The sequence below is a fragment of the Heptranchias perlo genome, chromosome 3 (genome assembly GCF_035084215.1).
Source record: "Heptranchias perlo isolate sHepPer1 chromosome 3, sHepPer1.hap1, whole genome shotgun sequence".
Lineage (NCBI taxonomy): Eukaryota > Metazoa > Chordata > Chondrichthyes > Hexanchiformes > Hexanchidae > Heptranchias > Heptranchias perlo.
This window is the reverse complement of record NC_090327.1, coordinates 34,148,115-34,171,493: the sequence shown is the minus strand read 5'-3', so window position 1 is coordinate 34,171,493 and position 23,379 is coordinate 34,148,115. Positions and strand designations below refer to the sequence as shown.

The following is a 23,379-nucleotide window of genomic DNA, read 5'->3' as shown; positions in this document are numbered from 1 at the left end:
GCTAACTTCACACTGAGATGCTAATCGTGCATCACTCGTTCTCGATTATGAATGACTCAAACTCTAGCAATTTCGACAGGATGGGACTTAGATTCCACCACAGCCGGCTAAGCAAACCACAAATTCCTGCTACAATTAGAAAAGCAAGTTTAGATTTGTATGGTGTTCACAGCTTTTAAGTGAAATTAAGTTATATAAATAATGGATAGTTGGAAGTGATTACTCGGCAGTAATTTGATTCAGTGGTGCAGATAGTTTACACAGAGAACAGGAATGAGTTATAAGCTACATTCTAATTGAGGGGGTTCAGTTTGTAACTATATATAGAATAAAGGAGACCCATAAGAGAGCAACTGAGGGATTCAGGTAATTTATATAGATGATAATGGGTAAGTGAGAGTGAGTTACAGGCTAGAACCTATTCGAGGGGTTTCGATGGTTTGAATACTGATACAAGTATCCATTATTCAATTAACCAAACGAGCTGCAATTCTGGTGCTGAAAACATAACTGATATTCTCCTGATACATCTAGGAGGGTCCTAAATCATTTATCTCACCTCTCACTGCACTGCTCATTGCTCTTACTGAAACAATATGGTCAAGTCCTTTGCCAACCAGTAGAAACAATATTTTACTATTTACCTTTTCACAACCTTTTAGTCTTGAAAACCTCCATCATGTCCCCTTTAAATCATCTTTGTTCCAGTGAAAAATGCTCCTTTTTTTCTTGGCTTTCTTCATAGCTATAACCTCTCATTCCTGGTATTATTCTACTGGATATTTAATCTTTCCACAGCCCTAATAAGATTCCTATTATGGGGTGCCCAGAACTGCACCCAATACTCCACTGTATTATCTCCATTATTGTACTGTGTTCTTTCTCTGTGTTGTCATGTCCCTTTCTTACCTGGGCAACTCTGTGCACGAGGACAGAGGAAAAGGCAAAAAAGGCGGCTCGTTTTAAATGCCCTTGCAAACTTTGCACTGAGATTCTAATTATTCAGCATTGGTTCTTGATTAAATATCGAGTGACTGAAACTCCAGCTAGTCTCACAGGATGGGACTTACATATCACAGCAGCACTGCACACAAAGCTGAGCAAACCACAGATTCATGCTACAATTAGAAATGTAAGTTCAGATTTATGTGCCACTCTGAACTTTTAGATGAATTTCTAAAGAAAATAATGGATAGCTAGAAGCAATTAATGAAACCTGTATGAACAGGCAATCCCAAAAAACAGACACCTGCAAAAAACAGACACTTATTGACAGTCCCAAATAACCTACATTGTAACAGATACAAGCTGCACTTTGAATCCACATACACTCGCAAATTCTGAACTACAGACAGCCTCCAATGTACTAAGTCAGTTTACAACTTAAAACACAAGACACACAGGTCAGCGCGAGGTGGCAGAAACTGCTTTTGTCGAATGGGGAACTCTTTACCCAGCATCCATAATGGCAGAGAAACCACTCTATCTCTGTGATTGAATTCTTGCACAGGGAACTACACCGGGCTGCACCACATCTCACTCCACCATTGTATCAGGTACTGATGAGCAGCTAACAGCCCCCTACCCACCCCCCAGCACTTCAAACATTACCATGGAGGGAACGGGTCCTGGACAGGGGTCTGTAGGACATTAATCCCCCCAATTTGAATGGGATCTACCAGGCACTCCGGTCCAAATCAGCCACCTCGCCTGTGCAGGCTGCCAACATATTAGATCCCAGGATAACAACGTCCCTCCCTCAATGAAAAAGGACCTCAGGATGGCAATGAACTGGGAAACCCAACAAACAGAAAATGAACTGAAATCATCCCACTGGCAGGGCTCCAGAATTAGGCACGATCCCAGGTAAGAGTGTAAAAAAGATGGAACACTGCAGGAGATGCAGCTAAGTACCGAGATATTTGGTTCATCCTATTTACTGTACATACAATGTCCATTTTGAAAAAAAGGACACCTGCAGAAAACAAAATGGCACCTGCAGGAAACAAAAGGACATCTGATGCAAGTCTCTTAGGTGACCCTAATTTACAGGTTTTACTGTACTTGCTAAGTAATTTGATTCAGTAGTTTGTGTAGTTTATAGAAAATAATGGACACCCAGGAATGAGTTACAGGCTGGAACATAATCGAGAGATTCAGATGGTTTAACACAGAATAATGGAGACTCATAAGTTGTATTAGCCAATTGAACCTCAAAGCTGGTGTTGAAAGCATAACTCAGGTACTCGCCCGATTTATCTGGAGGGTCCCAGATAATTCGCGCTGGCTCTGAGCTTCAATCTTGTGAGGGAAGCTCCTGACTGTAACTTCATCGTTGCCCTGCCTGTAGTAGGTCTGTTGATTGGTCAAGGGATAGGGGTGGTGGGGCATTTCTCTCTCAAGAATCCTGCATGGATGAACAAAAATAACCACAATTCATGTCGATTTTTTGAAACCATTTGGAAAGCAAGGCAGTGCTGTCACCAGGTATTTGAAGCATACATCAAGCCCGACACACTAATGTGAAGATAGCAGGTGATTAGTGCCAACTTAGGGCTAGATTTCCGACTCATTGAGTATGAGCAAGTGGAGAATTTAGCCCTTAATCACAAGCAATGAATTTGATGTGTAGCATGCTGTTGAACACGCCGATATACTCCTCCAATGGCTGAGACTTTTATGCTGTGCCATACAGACGAGGAGGGTCCCAAGTTTGATCATCAGTCTGTGCTGAGTTAGCTGATCTCAACCAGCGCGGCTATAGGGGCCAATGTAAATAACCTCTGCACTCCTGAGTTAGGGAGGAGAAAGTTAGCCATGGTTTGCATTTCTGATCACTATCCAGAGACTCACTGCTGGAAACGTGCATGGACATCAGGTCAGGACAAGCTCGGGTTGGCTGTGATTCTCTCCATCAGTCAAATATTCTAGTGACTTCTCGCTATCAAAATCGTACATCAATAATAGTCATTTGAGAGATTTTGGAGGGTGATGTTCATGAAACAATACAGCCGATAAGGGTCAAACCCTTCAGTAGAGGAATAAAGGAGAGGAAAAAGAATCCATCAATCACCATTCATATGTCTAACTATATGATTATTAGACCTTATCGATCAGTTTTAAAATAGAAAGATTGTCCTTGATTTGCTCTATTTAAATGGAAGCTCCTCAAGCTGCCTTGCTGGGCTCTGTTCTTTATTTCTCTATTCAAATTTAGACTCTGCTGAGAAGTCTACTCTGCAAAATACAAAGCACCTCAAATGCAGAGCTGGGCAATACCCAACATTATCCATTACCAAAGCTCTAAGCAAGGACAAAGTCCACAGAACAAGACATCAAGGTTGAAAATAGGCAAGAGAAGATAAAAGTAAATCAAGAAGCAGTGATTAGGTGACATCAAGGCAGGATAAAAATGAGACATAGGAAGAGGTGGGAAGAGTGAAAAAAAGGTCTAACAACCATTTCAAGACATCGGAACATGGATGCGGGACTTAACATCTTTAAGGTGTGGTGACAATATTACCCTAACTGACTTAGAAAATCTACCATATGTTGTTAAAAATATTCAGTTTCAACAAAAACGAAGGTCCTACAGCTCCGAACTCTTCTTGTGTCACATTCAACTTCAATAGCCAAAATGTGCCGCAGCATTGGGCCAGGTCAGACTGTGCTTACCTGTGAATCTGCCCATTTTTGTGCAGGTAATCAAGTCCCTCCAGTACTTCTTTCATAATGGTGGCTATGACTGCCTCCTCCAAAACACCATTCTTGTGATCCCCCCTCGCTACTACGTGTTTAATGATATCTAGCACAGATCCTGGAACAGAGAGAAAAGGAAGTCAGGTCAAAGTACCATCTGTTTAAACTTTACAATAAATAAATGGGCCCAATCCTCATCTCTAAGGCATTGGTGAAGCACAATTTAAATTTTTTGCCGTCCCTAGGAGTTAGCAACTTGGTTGTATCACCTACTGGATGGGTGGACACTGACGGGCCTGTTTACCTTTTTTGACACTTCTTTTTGTATGTCAAATCTTGAAAAATATTCATCTTCAACTCCACTTCATATTCAGGGAGAACTAATTTTACTTTCAAAACAAAAACAATCAAGATATTTTGTGCCCATCAAGGTGCAGAACATTTTTCTACTTTTCGTTGGCCCAATGTCAGCATCAGCTGTCAATTAAACCTTTTCCTGCATAACCTCAATAGTCATGGAATATTTCTTCATTCTGCTACTTCCCCAACAATGGGGAAGGGATTCTTGTTACAAACTGCAGGTCTACACTAGATATTCTCTTAGGTTATTGTAAGGAGATTACCGTTACTGCCTAATATCTGGTCATATGACCTGGAAAGGTTGGGGGGGGGTGGTAACAATAAACCCCCTTATTGTGTGAACTGGATACGCCTCCACGAGCATTTCTCTCATCTTCTAAAAGGCAGACTGACGGACACTTTAGTGAGATGAGGCCAATTAAAGACCAACAGGCTGATTTAGTTACAAATAACACGTGAACAAATAGAATAACGTTTACAGTGAATTTTAACCTATTTCATAATGTTCCTCATAACAGAAAATATCAAACGACACCAAATTGCCTGTTTGCAGGCTAAATGCAACTTTTCCAACCAATAATTTAGCTGAAACTGGTTGGCACTAATATTGAGGAGTTGGGGAAGGTTTAAACTGGAGTGGCAGGGGGATGGGAACCTTAGCAGGGAGTCAGAAGGGAGTAAAGTTGAGAGCAGCAAGAGAGGGGAAGACCCAGGGGAAATTTACAATACAAATAGTACAAACAGTTGTTCAAGAACAAGTGAAAGAGAAAAGCGTAGAGCAGCGGAAAGAAAGTGTACTTTAGACACGACATATAAAGTGAAAACTAGAAGGCGTAAGGCGATTATCCTAGCATCAAAGCTGAAGGTCAGACTAGGGTGTGTGGCCCAATTAAAAGTTCTATATACAAATGCACGGAGTATAAGGAATAAATTAAATGAACTACAGGTTCAAATTCAAATTGGAGGGTATGACATGATAGCTATTACTGAGACATGGCTGCAGGATGGTCAGGATTGGGAACTAAATATACCGGGTTATAAGGTCTACAGGAAAGATAGGGAAAATGGAAGAGGGGGAGGAGTAGACTTAGTGATTAGAAATGAAATCAATTCAATGATAAAGGAGGATATAATGAGAGGTAAGCAGCCAACAGAGACCTTATGGGTTGAATTGAGAAATAGGAAAGGATCTAAGACTATATTGGGAGTTGTGTATAGGAGCCCTGGCAGCAGCTCTGAAGTGCTAAACCTTCACATAGATTGGGGAAAGCAGACTAGCAACTGTCAGAAAGGTAGCGAATTCCTTGAGTGTGTCCGGGATAGTTTTCTACAGCAGTATGTCCTCGAGGCAAGGGGGCAAGCCATACTAGATTTAGTAATGAGTAATGAACCAGATTTAGTTAACAGCTTAACTGTGCGTGAACATCTATCCAATAGCGATCATAACATGATAGAGTTCAATGTAGTGTTTGAAAGGGAAAAAAGTGAGTCAGCTGCTAAAATTCTAGACTTGGGTAAGGCCAACTTCAATGGGATGAGACAGAGACTGTCCACAGTAAACTGGGCAAATCTGTTAATGGGTAAAACGACTGATGATCAGTGGGAAATGTTTAAAGAAACTTTTAATGAGATACAGAACTGGTTTATACCCCCGAGGGGCAAGAACTCTACTTGCCAAAAAAAACAGCCATGGACAACTAAAGAGGTAAGGGACAGTATAAGACGTAAGGAAAGGGCATACAAAAAGGCAAAAAATAGCACAGATCCTGGCGAATGGGAAAGATACAAAGATCAACAAAGGGTCACAAAACAGATCGTAACAGCTACAAAAAGAGAGTATGAAAAGAAACTTGCAAGGGATATCAAAACCAATACAAAGAACTTTTATAGTTATATTAGGAAAAAGAGGGTGGTCAGGAGCAATGTTGGCCCCTTAAAAACTGAAAGTGGGGATATTGTCGTTGACAATGGGGAAATGGCAGACATGTTGAATAATTACTTTGCGTCAGTATTTACAGTAGAAAAAGAGGATAGCATGCCAGAAATCCCAAGAAAACTTATATTGAATCGGGGACAGGGACTCGATAAAATTAACATAAGTACAGCAACAGTAACGAAGAAAATAATAGCACTAAAGAGTGACAAATCCCCAGGACCAGATGGTTTCTATCCCAGGGTTTTAAAGGAAGTAGGTGAGCAGATTGCAGATGCCATAAGAATAATCTTTCAAAATTCTCTAGACTCAGGAACTGTCCCTCTAGATTGGAAAATTGCACATGTCACTCCGCTTTTTAAGAAAGGAGAGAGAGGGAAACCGGGGAATTATAGACCAGTTAGCCTAACATCTGTTGTGGGGAAATTGCTGGAGTCTATAATTAAAGATCGGGTGACTGAACACCTCGAGAATTTTCAGTTAATCAGGGAGAGCCAGCATGAATTTGTGAAAGGTAGGTCGTGCCTGACAAAACTGATTGAATTTTTTGAAGAGGTGTCTAAAGTAGTGGTTGGAGAATGTCAATGGATGTTATTTATATGGACTTCCAGAAGGCATTTGATAAGGTCCCACATAAGAGATTGTTAGCTAAGTTAGAAGCCCATGGAATCGAGGGAAAAGTACGGACTTGGTTAGGAAATTGGCTGAGCGAAAGGCGACAGAGAGTAGGGATAATGGGTAAGCATTCACATTGGCAGGATGTGACCAGTGGAGTCCCGCAGGGTTCTGTCTTGGGGCCTCAATTATTCACAATATTTATTAACGACTTAGATGAAGGCATAGAAAGTCTCATATCTAAGTTTGCCGATGACACAAAGATTGGTGGCATTGTAAGCAGTGTAGATGAAAACATAAAATTAGATTAGGTGAATGGGCAAAATTGTGGCAAATGGAATTCAATGTAGACAAATGTGAGGTCATCCACTTTGGATCAAAAAAGGATAGAACAGGGTACTTTCTAAATGGTAAAAAGTTAAAAACTGTGGATGTCCAAAGGGACTTAGGGGTTCAGGTACATGGATCATTGAAGTGTCATGAACAGGTGCAGAAAATAATCAATAAGGCTAATGGAATGCTGGCCGTTATATCTAGAGGACTAGAGTACAAGGGGGCAGAAGTTATGCTGCAGCTATACAAAACTCTGGTTAGACCACACCTGGAGTACTGTGAGCAGTTCAGGGCACCGCACCTTCGGAAGGACATAATGGCCTTGGAGGGAGTGCAGCGTAGGTTTACTAGAATGATACCAGGACTTCAAGGGTTAAGTTACGAGGAGTGATTACACAAATTGGGGTTGTATTCTCTAGAGTTTCGAAGGTTAAGGGGTGATCTGATTGAAGTTTATAAGATATTAAGCGGAACGGATAGGGTGGATAGAAAGAAACTATTTCCGCTGGTTGGGGATTCTAAGAGTAGGGGGCACAGTCTAAAAATTAGAGCCAGACCTTTCAGGAGCGAGATTAGAAAACATTTCTACACACAAAGGGTGGTAGAAGTTTGGAACTCTCTTCCACAAACGGCAATTGATACTAGCTCAATAGCTAAATTTAAATCTGAGATAGATAGCTTTTTGCCAACCAAAGGTATTAAGGGATATGGGCCAAAGGCAGGTATATGGAGCTAGATCACAGATCAGCCATGATCTTATCAAATGGCGGAGCAGGCACGAGGGGCTGAATGGCCTACTCCTGTTCCTATGTTCCTATATCACCCTGGATAGACCCTTTGACTGGGCCTAATTCCTTAAGTGCTGAATCGTAATTCGAATCCCCAGACACTCTTTTGTTGTGGATTTAACCTTGAGCAGGATTTAAGTTTACAACAATATCATAATATTGTTACCCAAAAGTCCTCCTAAGTTAAATTGTCAAAAATTCTGAAAGCCAACAGCTACAGCAACAATGTGTACTACCAATTGGGGAAGATATTCTCTGTGCACTAAACCAACAATTAGGGGAAGGTTTCTATACGCTACCCCAACGATAGAGGTATCATGGAGCAGTCCATCATCACAGAATTTGAAAAAAAGCCAACTCAGCACACAAGAGATTGAAGATAGGACTGTTCAATCTGTATAAACGTTGAGAGTAAAAACACTCACCGCCACTGAGCAACTTCATCACCAACCAGAGCTCATCCTTTACCACAAACGAGGTGTAATATGACACAATGTTCCGGTGATGGCACTGACTCATTGCTTGAATTTCTTTCTGTTGAGCGAGAATAAAATACAGAAATCTCTATTAGACATTGACAACATTTTCCTAAAGAAGAAACAACTCTCCATAGATAATATCAAATGCAATGATCAGGTACTTTGAGGGTTTACAAAGTTTGTGGGGGATAACATGGTAACATAGCAAGTTGCTACTCCAATATACACCTTTTAACCTACAAACATGAAAATCAGAAGTACAGGTCCTAAAAATAAAAACAATATTTTACCACGCATAGCACAATGAATATTTGAATCTATACATTATGAAAAATCTCACCTAGGGTGCACACACCTCCTGTCCACAAACCTTACATCCTGTTGTCATGATTTTTGATCATGCTTTTCTGTCAACATTTTCCATTCAATTTCACTATGTCAACAGTCACAATGCAGCTACAGGCTCTGGTCATTAGATGGCACCATGGAATGAGTTCCTCAAGTGTCTCTCCCAATTCTACTGCAATCTTCTGATGAAAGATCATCGATCTGAAAAGTTAACTCTATTTCTCTCTCCACAAATGCTGCCTGACCCACTGAGTATTTCCAGCATTTTGTGCTTTTATTTCAGATTTCCAGCATCTGCAATTTTTTGATTTTTTTCCACTGTAATCTTGCCAATTAAAAAAAACGATTTATCAACTGACCATAGGTAATGCCTAGGACAAGTTACTGATATCCTAATTTTTTTAATTTTTGTGCTATTATTTGGGTACCTTTTAAATTTAATGCCCCATTATGGTTGCCACTACTCCAAATTAAAGTTATGGGGAGGGGGCATGTCCTTAATTTGTTACTTTTCCTTCCTCACACTTCTCAAAGAGATTAACACCTTATTGTATCTCAATGGTTCCCGTAATATTTTGTAGTGTTAACAGTAAACTACATATCAAACTAGAATAAGGTATCGATTCCTCTGACTGACAAAAGAATACGCTTCTAGTAGGTTCAATCATTGGTCTGTAGAGCTCTACAGTGCTTGATGCAAAACTCATCTGTCATCAAAGGGTTAAAAGAGGTGCTATTTTCACTGTCACAATCTTCTGCCACAAATATTTTTCTCCTAAAAATCAACTTCATTTTGTTATTTGTGTTGAGTATTTCATATATTGAATGCAACCATGAAGAAAAATGGCCGGAAAATTCTGGATCTTGATTACATGTCGGGGCTGATCAGATGTTGAACAATGACGAACTGGAAACAATTCGATTAAAGGGAGATGGCCATCATTTTGGGGAGGAAGATTTGCCTAGAAGAGCCATTCCTCATGTTACATCACATGCAAATGACACAGTAATATTTCCCGATTCAGATTATATCATCTGCTAAGAACGGAAGAAATAGGAACAGGAGTAGGCCATATGGCCCCTCGAGCCTGCTCCGCCATTCGATAAGATTGTGGCTGATCTTCTACCTCAACTCCACTTTCCTGCCCAATCCCTATATCCCTTGATTCCCTTAGTGTCCAAAAATTTATCGATCTCAGTCTTGAATATACTCAACAACTGAGCATCCACAGCCCTCTGGGGTACAGAATTCCAAAGATTCACAACCCTCAGCGTAGAATTTTTTCCTCATGTCGGTCCTAAATGGCCGATCTCTTATCTTGAGACTATGACCCCTCGTTCTAGACTCTCCAGCCGGGGAAACTGCCTCTCAGCAACTACCCTGTCAAGCCCTCTAAGAATTTTATACTTTTCAATGAGATCACCACTCATTCTTCTAAATTTCAGAGAATATAGATCCATTCTGCACAATCACTCCTCACTGGGCAACACTCTCATCCCAGGAATCAATCTAGTGAATCTTCATTGCACCCCCTCTAAGGCAAGTATATCCTTCCTTAGGTAAGGAGACCAAAACTGTACACCGTACTCTAGGTGTGGTCTCAACAGAGCCCAAAATATTGCAAGGGGGTTGGAGTATAAGAGTGAGGAGGGCTTGCTGCAATTAAAGGCTAATTTACCATTTGTCTTCCTAATTACTTGCTGTACCTGCATGTTAACTTTTTGGGATTCGTGTACAAGGACACCCAAATCCCTCTGACTACCAACATTTCTTAGTCTCTCACCTTTTAAAAAATATTCTGCTTCTCTATTCTTCCTACCAAAGTGGATAATTTCACATTTAATAGAATCATAGAAGTTTACAACATGGAAACAGGCCCTTCGGCCCAACATGTCCATGTCGCCCAATTTATACCACTAAGCTAGTCCCAATTGCCTGCACTTGGCCCATATCCCTCTATACCCATCTTACCCATGTAACTGTCCAAATGCTTTTTAAAAGACAAAATTGTACCCGCCTCTACTACTGCCTCTGGCAGCTCGTTCCAGACACTCACCACCCTTTGAGTGAAAAAATTGCCCCTCTGGACCCTTTTGTATCTCTCCCCTCTCACCTTAAATCTATGCCCCCTCGTTATAGACTCCCCTACCTTTGGGAAAAGATTTTGACTATCTACCTTATCTATGCCCCTCATTATTTTATAGACTTCTATAAGATCACCCCTAAACCTCCTACTCTCCAGGGAAAAAAGTCTCAGTCTATCCAACCTCTCCCTATAAGTCAAACCATCAAGTCCCGGTAGCATCCCAGTAAATCTTTTCTGCACTCTTTCTAGTTTAATAATATCCTTTCTATTTCCCCACATTATACTCCATCTGCCACTTTCTTGCCCACTTAACCTGTCTATATCCCTTTGTAGCCTCTTTGCGTCCTCCTCACAGCTTAATTTCCCACCTAGCTTTGTATAGTCAGCAAACTTGGATACATTACACTCGGTCCCCTCATGAAAGTCATTGATATATTTTGTAAACAGCTGAGGCCGAAGCACTGATCCTTGCAGCACCCCACTTGTTACGGCCTGCCAACCCGAAAATGACGTGTTTATTCCTACTCTCTGTTTTCTGTCCATTAACCAATCCTCAATCCAGGTTAATATATTATCCCCAATCCCATCAGCCCTAATCTTCTGCAACAACTTCTTGAGTGGCACCTTATCGAATGCCTTTTGAAAATCCAAATATGCTATATCCACTGGTTTCCCCATATCTACCCTGCGAGTTACACCCTACTATAGAAAGGATATTATTAAACTAGAAAGAGTGGCAGATAAGGCAAAGGAGAATCCAAAGAGCTTCTACAAGTACATAAAGGGCAAAAGAGTAACTAGGGAGAGAGTAGTGCCTCTTAAGGATCAACAAGGTCATCTATGTGCAGAACCACAAGAGATGGGTGAGATCCTGAATGAATATTTCACATCGGTATTTACGGTTGAGAAAGGCATGGATGTTAGGGAACTTGGGGAAATAAATAGTGATGTCTTGAGGAGTGTACATATTACAGAGAGGGAGGTGCTGGAAGTCTTAACGCGCATCAAGGTAGATAAATCTCCAGGACCTGATGAAATGTATCCCAGGACGTTATGGGAGGTTAGGGAGGAAATTGCGGGTCCCCTAGCAGAGATATTTAAATCATCGACAGCTACAGGTGAGGTGCCTGAAGATTGGAGGGTAGCAAATGTTGTGCCTTTGTTTAAGAAGGGTGGCAGGGAAAAGCCTGGAAACTACAGACCGGTGAGCCTGACATCTGTAGTGGGTAAGTTGTTAGAGGGTATTCTGAGAGACAGGATCTACAGGCATTTGGAGAGGCAGGGACTGATTAGGAACAGTCAGCATGGTTTTGTGAGAGGAAAATCATGTCTCACGAATTTGATTGAGTTTTTTGAAGGGGTAACCAAGAAGATAGATGAGGGCTGTGCAGTAGACGTGGTCTACATGGACTTCAGCAAAGCCTTTGACAAGGTACCGCATGGTAGGTTGTTACATAAGGTTAAATCTCACGGGATCAAAGGTGAGGTAGCCAATTGGATACAAAATTGGCTTGACGACAGAAGACAGAGGGTGGTTGTAGAGGGTTGTTTTTCAGACTGGAGGCCTGTGACCAGTGGTGTGTCTCAGGGATCGGTGCTGGGTCCGCTGTTATTTGTTATTTATATTAATGATTTGGATGAGAATTTAGGAGGAATGGTTAGTAAGTTTGCAGATGACACCAAGATTGGTGGCATTGTGGACAGTGAAGAAGGTTATCTAGGATTGCAACTGGATCTTGATAAATTGGGCCAGTGGGCCGATGAATGGCAGATGGAGTTTAATTTAGATAAATGTGAGGTGATGCATTTTGGGAGATCGAATCGGGCCAGGACCTACTCCGTTAATGGTAGGGCGTTGGGGAGAGTTATAGAACAAAGAGATCTAGGAGTACAGGTTCATAGCTCCTTGAAAGTGGAGTCACAGGTGGATAGGGTGGTGAAGAAGGCATTCAGCATGCTTGGTTTCATTGGTCAGAACATTGAATGCAGGAGTTGGGATGTCTTGTTGAAGTTGTACAAGACATTAGTAAGGCCACACTTGGAATACTGTGTACAGTTCTGGTCACCCTATTATAGAAAGGATATTATTAAACTAGAAAGAGTGCAGAAAAGATTTACTAGGATGCTACCGGGACTTGATGGTTTGACTTATAGGGTGAGGTTGGATAGACTGGGACTTTATTCCCTGGAGAGAAGGAGGTTAAGGGGTGATCTTATAGAAGTCTATAAAATAATGAGGGGTATAGATAAGGTAGATAGTCAAAATCTTTTCCCAAAGGTAGGGGAGTCTATAACGAGGGGGCATAGATTTAAGGTGAGAGGGGAGAGATACAAAAGGGTCCAGAGGGGCAATTTTTTCACTCAAAGGGTGGTGAGTGTCTGGAACGAGCTGCCAGAGGCAGTAGTAGAGGCGGGTACAATTTTGTCTTTTAAAAAGCATTTGGGCAGTTACATGGGTAAGATGGGTATAGAGGGATATGGGCCAAGTGCAGGAAATTGGGACTAGCTTAGTGGTATAAACTGGGCGACATGGACATGTTGGGCCGAAGGGCCTGTTTCCATGTTGTAAACTTCTATAATTGTCAAACACGATTTCCCTTTCATAAAATCGTGTTGACTCTGCCTAAACGTATTATGATTTTCCAAGTGCTCTGTTACTATGTCCTTAATAACAGATTCTAGCATTTTCCCTACTACTGATGGCAGGCTGACTGGCCTATAGTTTCCTATTTTCTCTCTCCCTCCTTTTTTGAATAGCGGTGTTATATTTGCTACCATCCAATCCACAGGGACCAATCTAGAATCTAGGGAATTCTGGAAGATCAAAACCAATGCATCCACTATCTCTGCAGCCATCTCTTTTAAAACCCTAGGATGTCGGCCATCACATCCAGGGATTTGTTGGCTTTTAGTCCCATTAATTTCTCCAGTACTTTTTCTTTACTAATCTTAATTCCATTAAGTTCCTCACTCTCATTAGGCCCTTGGTTCCCTGCTATTTCCGGTTTGTTTTTCATTGCCAAGCTTCAGCACCATTGTAGCACTGTGGAGCTGATTCTGTTGACCTGGCTTTGTTGACCTTTTGTTTCTTCACTCACTGGAAATATTTATACTGAAAAAATGTTTATTTTAGTAACGTATAGATATTCTTCTTCAGGCCGCCTTCCTCCTCCCTGCTCTTTAAGTCATCATTGTGCCTTCTGTTCAAGGCCAATATCCGAGGTCTCACTTTACTGCTCTTCTTCCAGCCCGCCTTCTGTTTCATGTACCTAGTGGCTCTGCTCAGTTGTTCTGCCTCTCCCCTCTAACCCCACCATCGTTAAGGCCGCTAGCAGGGCATTTGCTGATGCCTCCGCTCTGCCTCCCATCCCACCGAAAATGCTTTCAGCTAGCCAGCCATATATTCTCATCTGCCGGTGCTTAGCTCCCTGCCCTGCAAGTCAGCACTTCTGCAGCCTGTTCTGGACTGAGATTGTTCCCACACTGCTGTGTAAAACACATTTCACTGAAAATAATTTTTTACGCTTTGTCCCAAGCAGATCAAAACTTGCATTGCCTAATCTCAACTGCCGGTGGCCCTTCCTTGGCTCCACCGGTTCATTCCTGGTCACGCAGATTCCCTGCCAGTCGCTTCTGTGGCCCCCTCCTGCTGGAGCCAGAAAAGCAGATATAGTTACCTGGTTTGCTTATTTTAACCACTTTTTAACAGGGAGTACTTGATCAGGGGCCTCAAAACAAAGTCTGTCCTATGGGAAGCTTTTGACAACGTTTTACATTACTTAATCGGGTAATCTGTAACTAGTGGGGTGCTGCAGGGATCAGTGCTGGAGCCTCAACTGTTTACAAACTATATCGATGACTTGGATGAAGGAAGAGAGTGTACTGTGGCCAACTTTGGTAGCACTTGTGCCCAAGTTAGACGGTGAGGTTCAAGCCTCACTCCAGAGACTTGAGCTCATAACCTAGACTGACACTTACATTTCAGGAAATCAAAATTTCAAAGAGCTGAATAAAGAAATATCACAATATAGAACTGAGGACTGTCAGAGGTGCCGTCTTTCAGATGAGATGGTCACCGAGGTCCTGTCTGCTTTCTCAGGTAGACATAAAAGATCCCATTTCTCAAAGAGCAGGGAAGTTCTCTCACTCTCCTGGTTAATATTTAACCCTCAACTAACATCACCAAACCATTTATCTCATTCCTATTTGAGAGACTTTAGTTCTGGATTTAGTATTCGGGAATAAGAACATAAGAACATAAAAAATTAGGAGCAGAAGTAGGCCATCTGGCCCCTCGAGCCTGCTCCGCCATTCAACAAGATCATGGCTGATCTTTTGCCTCAACGCCATTTTCCTGCACCATCCCCACATCCCTTGATGCCTTTAATATCTAGAAATCCATCGATCTCTGTTTTGAATGTACTCAATGACTGAACCGCCACAGCCCTCTGGGGTAGAGAATTCCAAAGATTCACCAACCTGAGTGAAGAAATTTCTCCTCATCTCAGTCCCAAATGGCCTACCCCTTATTCTGAGACTGTGACCCCTAGTTCTAGACTCCCCAGCCAGGGGAAACATCCTCCCCGCATCTACCCTGTATGTTTCAATGAGATCACCTCTCATTCTTCTAAACTCTATTATACAGGTCAAGTCTACTCAATCACTCCTCATACGACAATCCCGCCATCCCAGGAATCAGTCTGGTGAACCTTTGTTGCACTCCCTCTATGGCAAGTATATCCTTTCTTAGGTAAGGAGACCAAAATTGTACACAATACTCCAGGTTCGGTCTCACCAAGGCCCTGGATAATTGCAGTAAGACATCTTTGCTCCTGCCCTCAAATCCTCTTGTAATAAAGACCAACATACCATTTGCCTTCCCAATTGCTTGCTGTACCTACATGTTAGTTTTCAGTGACTCATAGGTTACCCAGGTCCCTTTGAACATCAACATTTCCCAATCTCTCACCATTTGAAAAATACTCTGCATTTCTGTTTTTCCTACCAAAGTGGATAACTTCACATTTTTCCACATTATATTCCATCTGCCATGTTCTTGCCCACTCACTTAGCCTGTTTATAGCCCCTTGAAGCCTCTTTGCATCCTCCTCACAGCTCACATTCCCACCTAGTTTTGTGTCATCAGCAAACTTGGAAATATTACATTTGGTCCCCTCATCCAAATCATTGATATAGATTGTGAATAGTTGGGGCCCAAGCACCGATCCCTGTGGTACCCCACTCGTCACAGTCTGCCAACCTGAAAAAGACCTGTTTACTCCTACTCTGTTTTCTGTCTGTTAACCAATTCTCAATCCATGTCAGTAATTTACCCCCAATTCCATGTGCTCTAACTTTGTTCACCAACCTCCTGTGTGGGAGCTTATCGAAAGCCTTCTGAAAATCCAAATACACCACACATCCACTGGTTCCCCCTTATCTATTTTACTAGTTATATCCTCAAATAACTCCAATCGGTTTGTCAAACATGATTTCCCTCTCATAAATCCATGTTGACTCTGCCAAATCCTATTATTATTTTCTAAGGGTCCTGTTATCACATCCTTTATAATAGATTCTAGCATTTTCCCTACTACTGATGTCAGGCTAACAGGTCTGCAGTTCCCTGTTTTCTCTCTACCTCCTTTCTTAGAGAGTGGGCTTACATTTGCTACCCTCCAATCTGCAGGAACCATTCCAGAATCTACAGAATTTTGGAAGATGACAAACAATGCACCCACTATCTCTATAGCCACCTATTTCAAAACCCTGGGATGTAGATCAGGTCCTTGGGATTTATCGACTTTCAGTACCATTAATTTCTCTAGTGCTATTTCTTTTACTAATACTAATTTCTTTCAGTTCCTCATTCTCGCCAGACCCTTGGTTCCCAAGTATTTCTGGGAAGTTTTTTGTGTCTTCTTCCGTGAAGACAGACACAAAGGGCCCGACATTACCATGGCGGCGGGTTCGCGGCGGGGGGTCTATTGGGCGCGTGGGTAACGCGCCCGGTGAAATCAGTCAGCTCCGCGCGCGATTACAGGATAATTGGAGCCACTTACCTTTGGTTCCGGGTTTCCCGCTGCTAAGCTGCGCGTCGGGCGAACTGCGCATGCGCAGTAACGTCTGACAGCTGGAGGAGCTCTATTTAAAGGGGCAATCCACCAATGCTCCTACTGCTGCAAACAACGAATATGACATCATGGGGGAAGGCTGCCCCAAGATTCTCGGACTCCTCACTCCAGCTGCTGCTGGATGGGGTTAGGAGGAGGAGGGAAACACTGTTCCCATCAGATGGGAGGAAGTGCCCTCCCTCCACCACGAGGAAGGCATGGTTGGAGGTGGCAGAGGAGGTCAGCAGCTGCGGCAACGTTGCACGAACCTGGGTCCAGTGCCGCAAGAGATTTAATAATCTAACCAGGTCAGGCAAAGTGAGTATACTTACGCATTCTCCCACACTCAGTCTTCCACATCACCTCCACCACCACACAACCCCTTCTGCACTGCCACCACAACACTCTCGCATCACTCCTCACATCCACTCAACTATCATCCTCACCGTGCCTGCACGTACTCACCGCCCCTGTCCCCATTCGAACACTACCACGCACCCCAATCCTCATACAATGTCATGGCCATGTTGCACACGCATCCTCCCATCCATCTCCCTCACGCTCAACCCACCCACTTGGCAAGCATCACTCAATCACGCCTCTGTGTTCTGCCTTGAGAGAAGAGATGCCAGAATGCCCGGGAGAGGGCACGGACCGGAGGGGGCCCGCCACACCAAGTGGTGCTAACGGACGCAGAGCAGCAGGCGTTAGAGATCAGCCGCACGCTGGAGTGCCTGTCCGTGGCGGATGCTGAGGCTGGGGCTGCACAAACGGCCAGTGACAGAAAGCGAACACTCAGCACACATGATAGCGAATGATCTTAGCATCACTTGGCATCTGCCGCACCTCAACATCTGTCCACATGCCTAATGTTGCTTTCTGTTCTCTTGCAGGGCCGTCTGCGAGTGCCGTGAGTGTGGAGGGCGATTCCTCAGAGGACATGCCGGTCTCTGAGGGTCCATCGTCACATCCGAGCCATGCATCCACCAGCGCAGATACACACACCTCGGTGGGACGCCGTTTTCGCTTAGTTGGGCTTGCACATGGTGAGTCACCACGCACGTGAGCACGAGCAGACTCTGGTGGCAGGGGCAGCCGTGGAGAGTCCGCGTCAGTGAGAGCACTCTTCACCAGACTCTGCTCAGCTGGACCCAGATGCTGAACCCTGGGGGCCAGCTGTGAAAAGGAGAGTCGTCGAGGGACAGCAGCACATTGCCGAGGTGCTGGAACAGGTGCCACACGCACTCTCCACAATCGCGCAGGTGATGCAGGAGTTGGACTCTTGCATGAGAGGAATGGTGGCACAGGTACAGGAGGGTATCTGCGAGATAGTGTCACAGGTAGGTGCAGGAATGTCTGCGAGGGAGGAAAGGCTAGCCTCCCTCGAGCGTCAAGCATGGCTCAACAATGAGTCTATCCAGTCCCTGACAACGGCCGTTCGGACTCAGGGTGAGCAACATTCTGCCGCCTTAAACAGGCTGACAGATGCATTACAGGTGGCCTTTCAAGGCCTCACACAGGTGCTCCAAACTGCCGTCCAGCAGGGTGGAAGGAGTGATGCGGGCTTGGGCCACGAGAGGGATGATGGTGAAAGGGGACAAGGAAGTGGGGACGCCACTCAAAGCGCTCCCACGTCTCACCCATTGCCCCCCTCTCAACCAGTACCCGCAATGCTGCCCCCTCTCCAGGTGGCCGAGTCTGCCCCTGCACAGGTGCAGGAGGAGCAGTCTTTGGAGGGGCCCTCACGGGCACCGAAACCCAGAGGGAGTCGGCCCAAAGCATCTAATCGGTCAGGGCATGGAAAAGAGCAACCTGCCACTACCTCTGCTGAAGCCACAATGGGTAGCACCACGTGGGGGTTCCCGGAAGCGCAAGGCGAAGGTGTTGTGAGCACAAAGGGAATGCACAAGGGTGTATGACGATTTGTCATTTTTTAAAATTTATATTTGTTTAGTTCACATCCACAATAAACCCCATTGTTATCACCACTACTGCCACGTCTTGCCCATTCTTGACTGGCTTGTGCAATAGGTCCCTTTCGTGGGGCTCACCATGAAGACGAACACCTGGTCCCACCCATTGGGTCATACTACAGTGGGTGCAGGTGTAGTTGCACCACTGTTCTGTGCAGGGGGCAGGGGAGGGGGCTGGTATGGCCGCTCCTCTGTCCAGGTGATGAGGACTGGACTCTTCAGACAGTCTGATGTTAGGAGAACTGTTCACATATCAGTGCCTCTCTGGCCTCACAGCAGCCAGGTGAGCCGCTATTCTGCCCATGGGTCGTTCCTCTTTTTTAATATATTCGTTCACGGGATGTGGGCGTCGCTGGCAAGGCCGGCATTTATTGCCCATCCCGAATTGCCCTCGAGAAGGTGGTGGTGAGCCGCCTTCTTGAACCGCTGCAGTCCGTGTGGTGACGGTTCTCCCACAGTGCTGTTAGGAAGGGAGTTCCAGGATTTTGACCCAGCGACAATGAAGGAACGGCGATATATTTCCAAGTCGGGATGGTGTGTGACTTGGAGGGGAACGTGCAGGTGGTGTTGTTCCCATGCGCCTGCTGCCCTTGTCCTTCTAGGTGGTAGAGGTCGCGGGTTTGGGAGGTGCTGTCGAAGAAGCCTTGGCGAGTTGCTGCAGTGCATCCTGTGGATGGTGCACACTGCAGCCACAGTGCGCCGGTGGTGAAGGGAGTGAATGTTTAGGGTGGTGGATGGGGTGTCAATCAAGCGGGCTGCTTTATCTTGGATGGTGTCGAGCTTCTTGAGTGTTGTTGGAGCTGCACTCATCCAGGCAAGTGGAGAGTATTTCATCACACTCCTGACTTGTGCCTTGTAGATGGTGGAAAGGCTTTGGGGAGTCAGGAGGTGAGTCACTCGCCGCAGAATACCCAGCCTCTGACCTGCTCTCGTAGCCACAGTATTTATATGGCTGGTCCAGTTAAGTTTCTGGTCAATGGTGACCCCCAGGATGTTGATGGTGGGGGATTCGGCGATGGTAATGCCGTTGAATGTCAAGGGGAGGTGGTTAGACTCTCTCTTGTTGGACATGGTCATTGCCTGGCACTTATCTGGCGCGAATGTTACTTGCCACTTATCAGCCCAAGCCTGGATGTTGTCCAGGTCTTGCTGCATGCAGGCTCGGACTGCTTCATTATCTGAGGGGTTGCGAATGGAACTGAACACTGTGCAGTCATCAGCGAACATCCCCATTTCTGACCTTATGATGGAGGGAAGGTCATTGATGAAGCAGCTGAAGATGGTTGGGCCTAGGACACTGCCCTGAGGAACTCCTGCAGCAATGCCCTGGGGCTGAGATGATTGGCCTCCAACAACCAATACCATCTTCCTTTGTGCTAGGTATGACTCCAGCCACTGGAGAGTTTTCCCCGATTCCCATTGACTTCAATTTTACTAGGGCTCCTTGGTGCCACACTCGGTCAAATGCTGCCTTGATGTCAAGGGCAGTCACTCTCACCTCACCTCTGGAATTCAGCTCTTTTGTCAATGTTTGGACCAAGGCTGTAATGAGGTCTGGAGCCGAGTGGTCCTGGCGGAACCCAAACTGAGCATCGGTGAGCAGGTTATTGGTGAGTAAGTGCCGCTTGATAGCACTGTCGACGACACCTTCCATCACTTTCCTGATGATTGAGAGTAGACTGATGGGGCGGTAATTGGCCGGATTGGATTTGTCCTGCTTTTTGTGGACAGGACATACCTGGGCAATTTTCCACATTGTCGGGTGGATGCCAGTGTTGTAGCTGTGCTGGAACAGCTTGGCTAGAGGCGCAGCTAGTTCTGGAGCACAAGTCTTCAGCACTACAGCTGGGATGTTGTCAGGGCCCATAGCCTTTGCTGTATCCAGTGCACTCAGCCGTTTCTTGATATCACGTGGAGTGAATCGAATTGGCCGAAGACTGGCTTCCGTGATGGTGGGGATATCGGGAGGAGGCGGAGATGGATTATCCACTCGGCACTTCTGGCTGAAGATGGTTGCAAACGCTTCAGCCTTGTCTTTTGCACTCACGTGCTGGACTCCGCCATCATTGAGAATGGGGATGTTTGCAGAGCCTCCTCCTCCCGTTAGTTGTTTAATTGTCCACCACCATTCACGACTGGATGTGGCAGGACTGCAGAGCTTTGATCTGATCCGTTGGTTGTGGAATCGCTTAGCTCTGTCTATAGCATGTTGCTTCCGCTGTTTAGCATGCATGTCGTCCTGAGTTGTAGCTTCACCAGGTTGGCACCTCATTTTTAGGTACGCCTGGTGCTGCTCCTGGCATGCTCTTCTACACTCCTCATTGAACCAGGGTTGATCCCCTGGCTTGTTGGTAATGGTAGAGTGAGGAATATGCCGGGCCATGAGGTTACAGATTGTGCTGGAATACAATTCTGCTGCTGCTGATGGCCCACAGCGCCTCATGGATGCCCAGTTTTGAGCTGCTAGATCTGTTCTGAATCTATCCCATTTAGCACGGTGGTAGTGCCACACAACACGTTGGATGGTGTCCTCAGTGCGAAGACGGGATTTCATCTCCACGAGGACTGTGCGGTGGTCACTCCTACCAATACTGCCATGGACAGATGCATTTGCGACAGGTAGATTGGTGAGGACGAGGTCAAGTAAGTTTTTCCCTCGTGTTGGTTCGCTCACCACCTGCAGCAGGCCCAGTCTAGCAGCGATGTCCTTCAGGACTCGGCCAGCTCGGTCAGTAGTGGTGCTACCGAGCCACTCTTGGTGATGGACATTGAAGTCCCCCACCCAGAGTACATTCTGTGCCCTTGCTACCCTCAGTGCTTCCTCCAAGTGGTGTTCAACATGGAGGAGGACTGATTCATCAGCTGAGGGAGGACGGTAGGTGGTAATCAGCAGGAGGTTTCCTTGCCCATGTTTGACCTGATGCCATGAGATTTCATGGGGTCCAGAGTCAATGTTGAGGACTCCCAGGGCCACTCCCTCCTGACTGTATATCACTGTACCGCCACCTCTGGTGGGTCTGTCCTGCCGGTGGGACAGGACGTAGCCAGGGATGGTGATGGAAGAGTCTGGGACGTTGGCTGAAAGATATGATTCTGTGAGTATGGCTATGTCAGGCTGTTGCTTGACTAGTCTGTGGGACAGCTCTCCCAATTTTGGCACAAGTCCCCAGATGTTAGTAAGGAGGACCTTGCAGGGTCGACTGGGCTTGGTGTTTTTTTGCCGTTGTCGTGTCCGGTGCCGGATGGTCCGTCCGGTTTTATTCTTATTATGACTTTTCGTAGCGAGATTTTACAACTGAGTGGCTTGCTCGGCCATTTCAGAGGGCAATTAAGAATCAACCACATTGCTGTGGGTCTGGAGTCACATATAGGCCAGACCGGGTAAGGGCGGCAGGCTTCCTTCCCTGAAGGACATTAGTGAACCAGATGGGTTTTTACGACAATCCGGTAGTTTCATGGCCATCATTACTGATACTAGTATTTTAATTCCAGATTTTTTTTATTTAATTAATTGAATTTTTTAATTAATTAATTGAATTTAAATTCGCCAGCTGCCATGGCGGGATTTGAACTCATGACTCTGGATTTTAGTCCAGGCCTCTGGATTACTAGCCCAGTAACATAACCACCTTGGCCCCCTCCTCCTCCTTCTGAATATGGGTGGCAGATGTGGATGGGGCCTCCTCCAGCAGCACCCCTCTCTGTTGTGCCATGTTGTGCAGGGCACAATAGACGACTATGATGCGTCCCACTCTGCTTGGCACGTATTGGAGAGCTCCCCCAGACTGATCAAGGCACCTGAAGCGCATCTTGAGCAGCCCTATAGCCTGCTCAATTGTGCACCTGGTAGCGATGTGGCTGTCGTTATACAGATGCTGTGGCTCGGTGGTGGGGTTCCTCAGAGGTGTCATAAGCCACGTGTGCAGGGGATATCCCTTGTCCCCGAGGAGCCAGCCCTTGCGGGTGTTGGGTGAGTGGAAGAGGGGCGGCACGGTGGATTCCCTGAGGATGAAGGAATCGTGGCAGCTGCCAGGGCGCACACGTGTAGGAATCTCTTGCGGTGGTCACAGATGAGCTGAGTGTTCATGGAGTGATACCTCTTCCTGTTGACGAACAGTCCTGACTCGTGTGGAGGTGCCCATATTGCTATATGGGTGCAATCGATTACACCCTGCACCCGTGGGAAGCCAGCCACAGCATGGAATCCAACTTCCCTCTCCATCTGGCTGCGGTCATCCATGGGGAAGTTGATGTAGTGCGAGGCCCTGTGAAATAAGCCGTCGGTGACCTGCCTTATGCACTTGTGTGCAGACGACTGAGAGACGCTGGTGATGTCCCCAGTGGTACCCAGGAACGATCCGGAGGCGAAGAAGTTGAGGGCAGTGGTGACTTTGACAGCGACAGGTAAGAAGATGGTGCGCGGTCCATCTGGGAGCAGCTCGTCATTAAGGGGGCTGCAGATGTCCGCAACTACCTGGCGACTGACTGAGCCTCCGTATGCACTACTCCTCAGAGAGGTCCAGGAAGCTGAGCCTCTGTCTGTGGACCCTGTGGCGAGGGTAGTGCCTTCTGCGACGCATCTCTCTCTGCGGTTGCCCTCCCTTCTGCTGTGCAGGTGGATGTGCCACAGCACCGTGTTATGGAGCTCCAC

At 45.4% G+C, this 23,379-nt stretch overlaps 1 protein-coding gene across 1 annotated transcript in view; it reads right to left on the bottom strand.

The window, feature by feature from the left end:
- oxsr1b (oxidative stress responsive kinase 1b) overlaps window positions 1-23,379 on the bottom strand; it is a 216,610-nt gene that overhangs the window by 125,480 nt on the left and 67,751 nt on the right. Inside the window, exons 3-4 of the mRNA XM_067978763.1 lie at window positions 8,154-8,262; window positions 3,676-3,817 (exon numbers count right to left, since the gene is read on the bottom strand). Coding sequence (XP_067834864.1) covers window positions 3,676-3,817; window positions 8,154-8,262 — 251 coding nt within the window. The remainder of the gene's footprint in view (window positions 1-3,675; window positions 3,818-8,153; window positions 8,263-23,379) is intronic.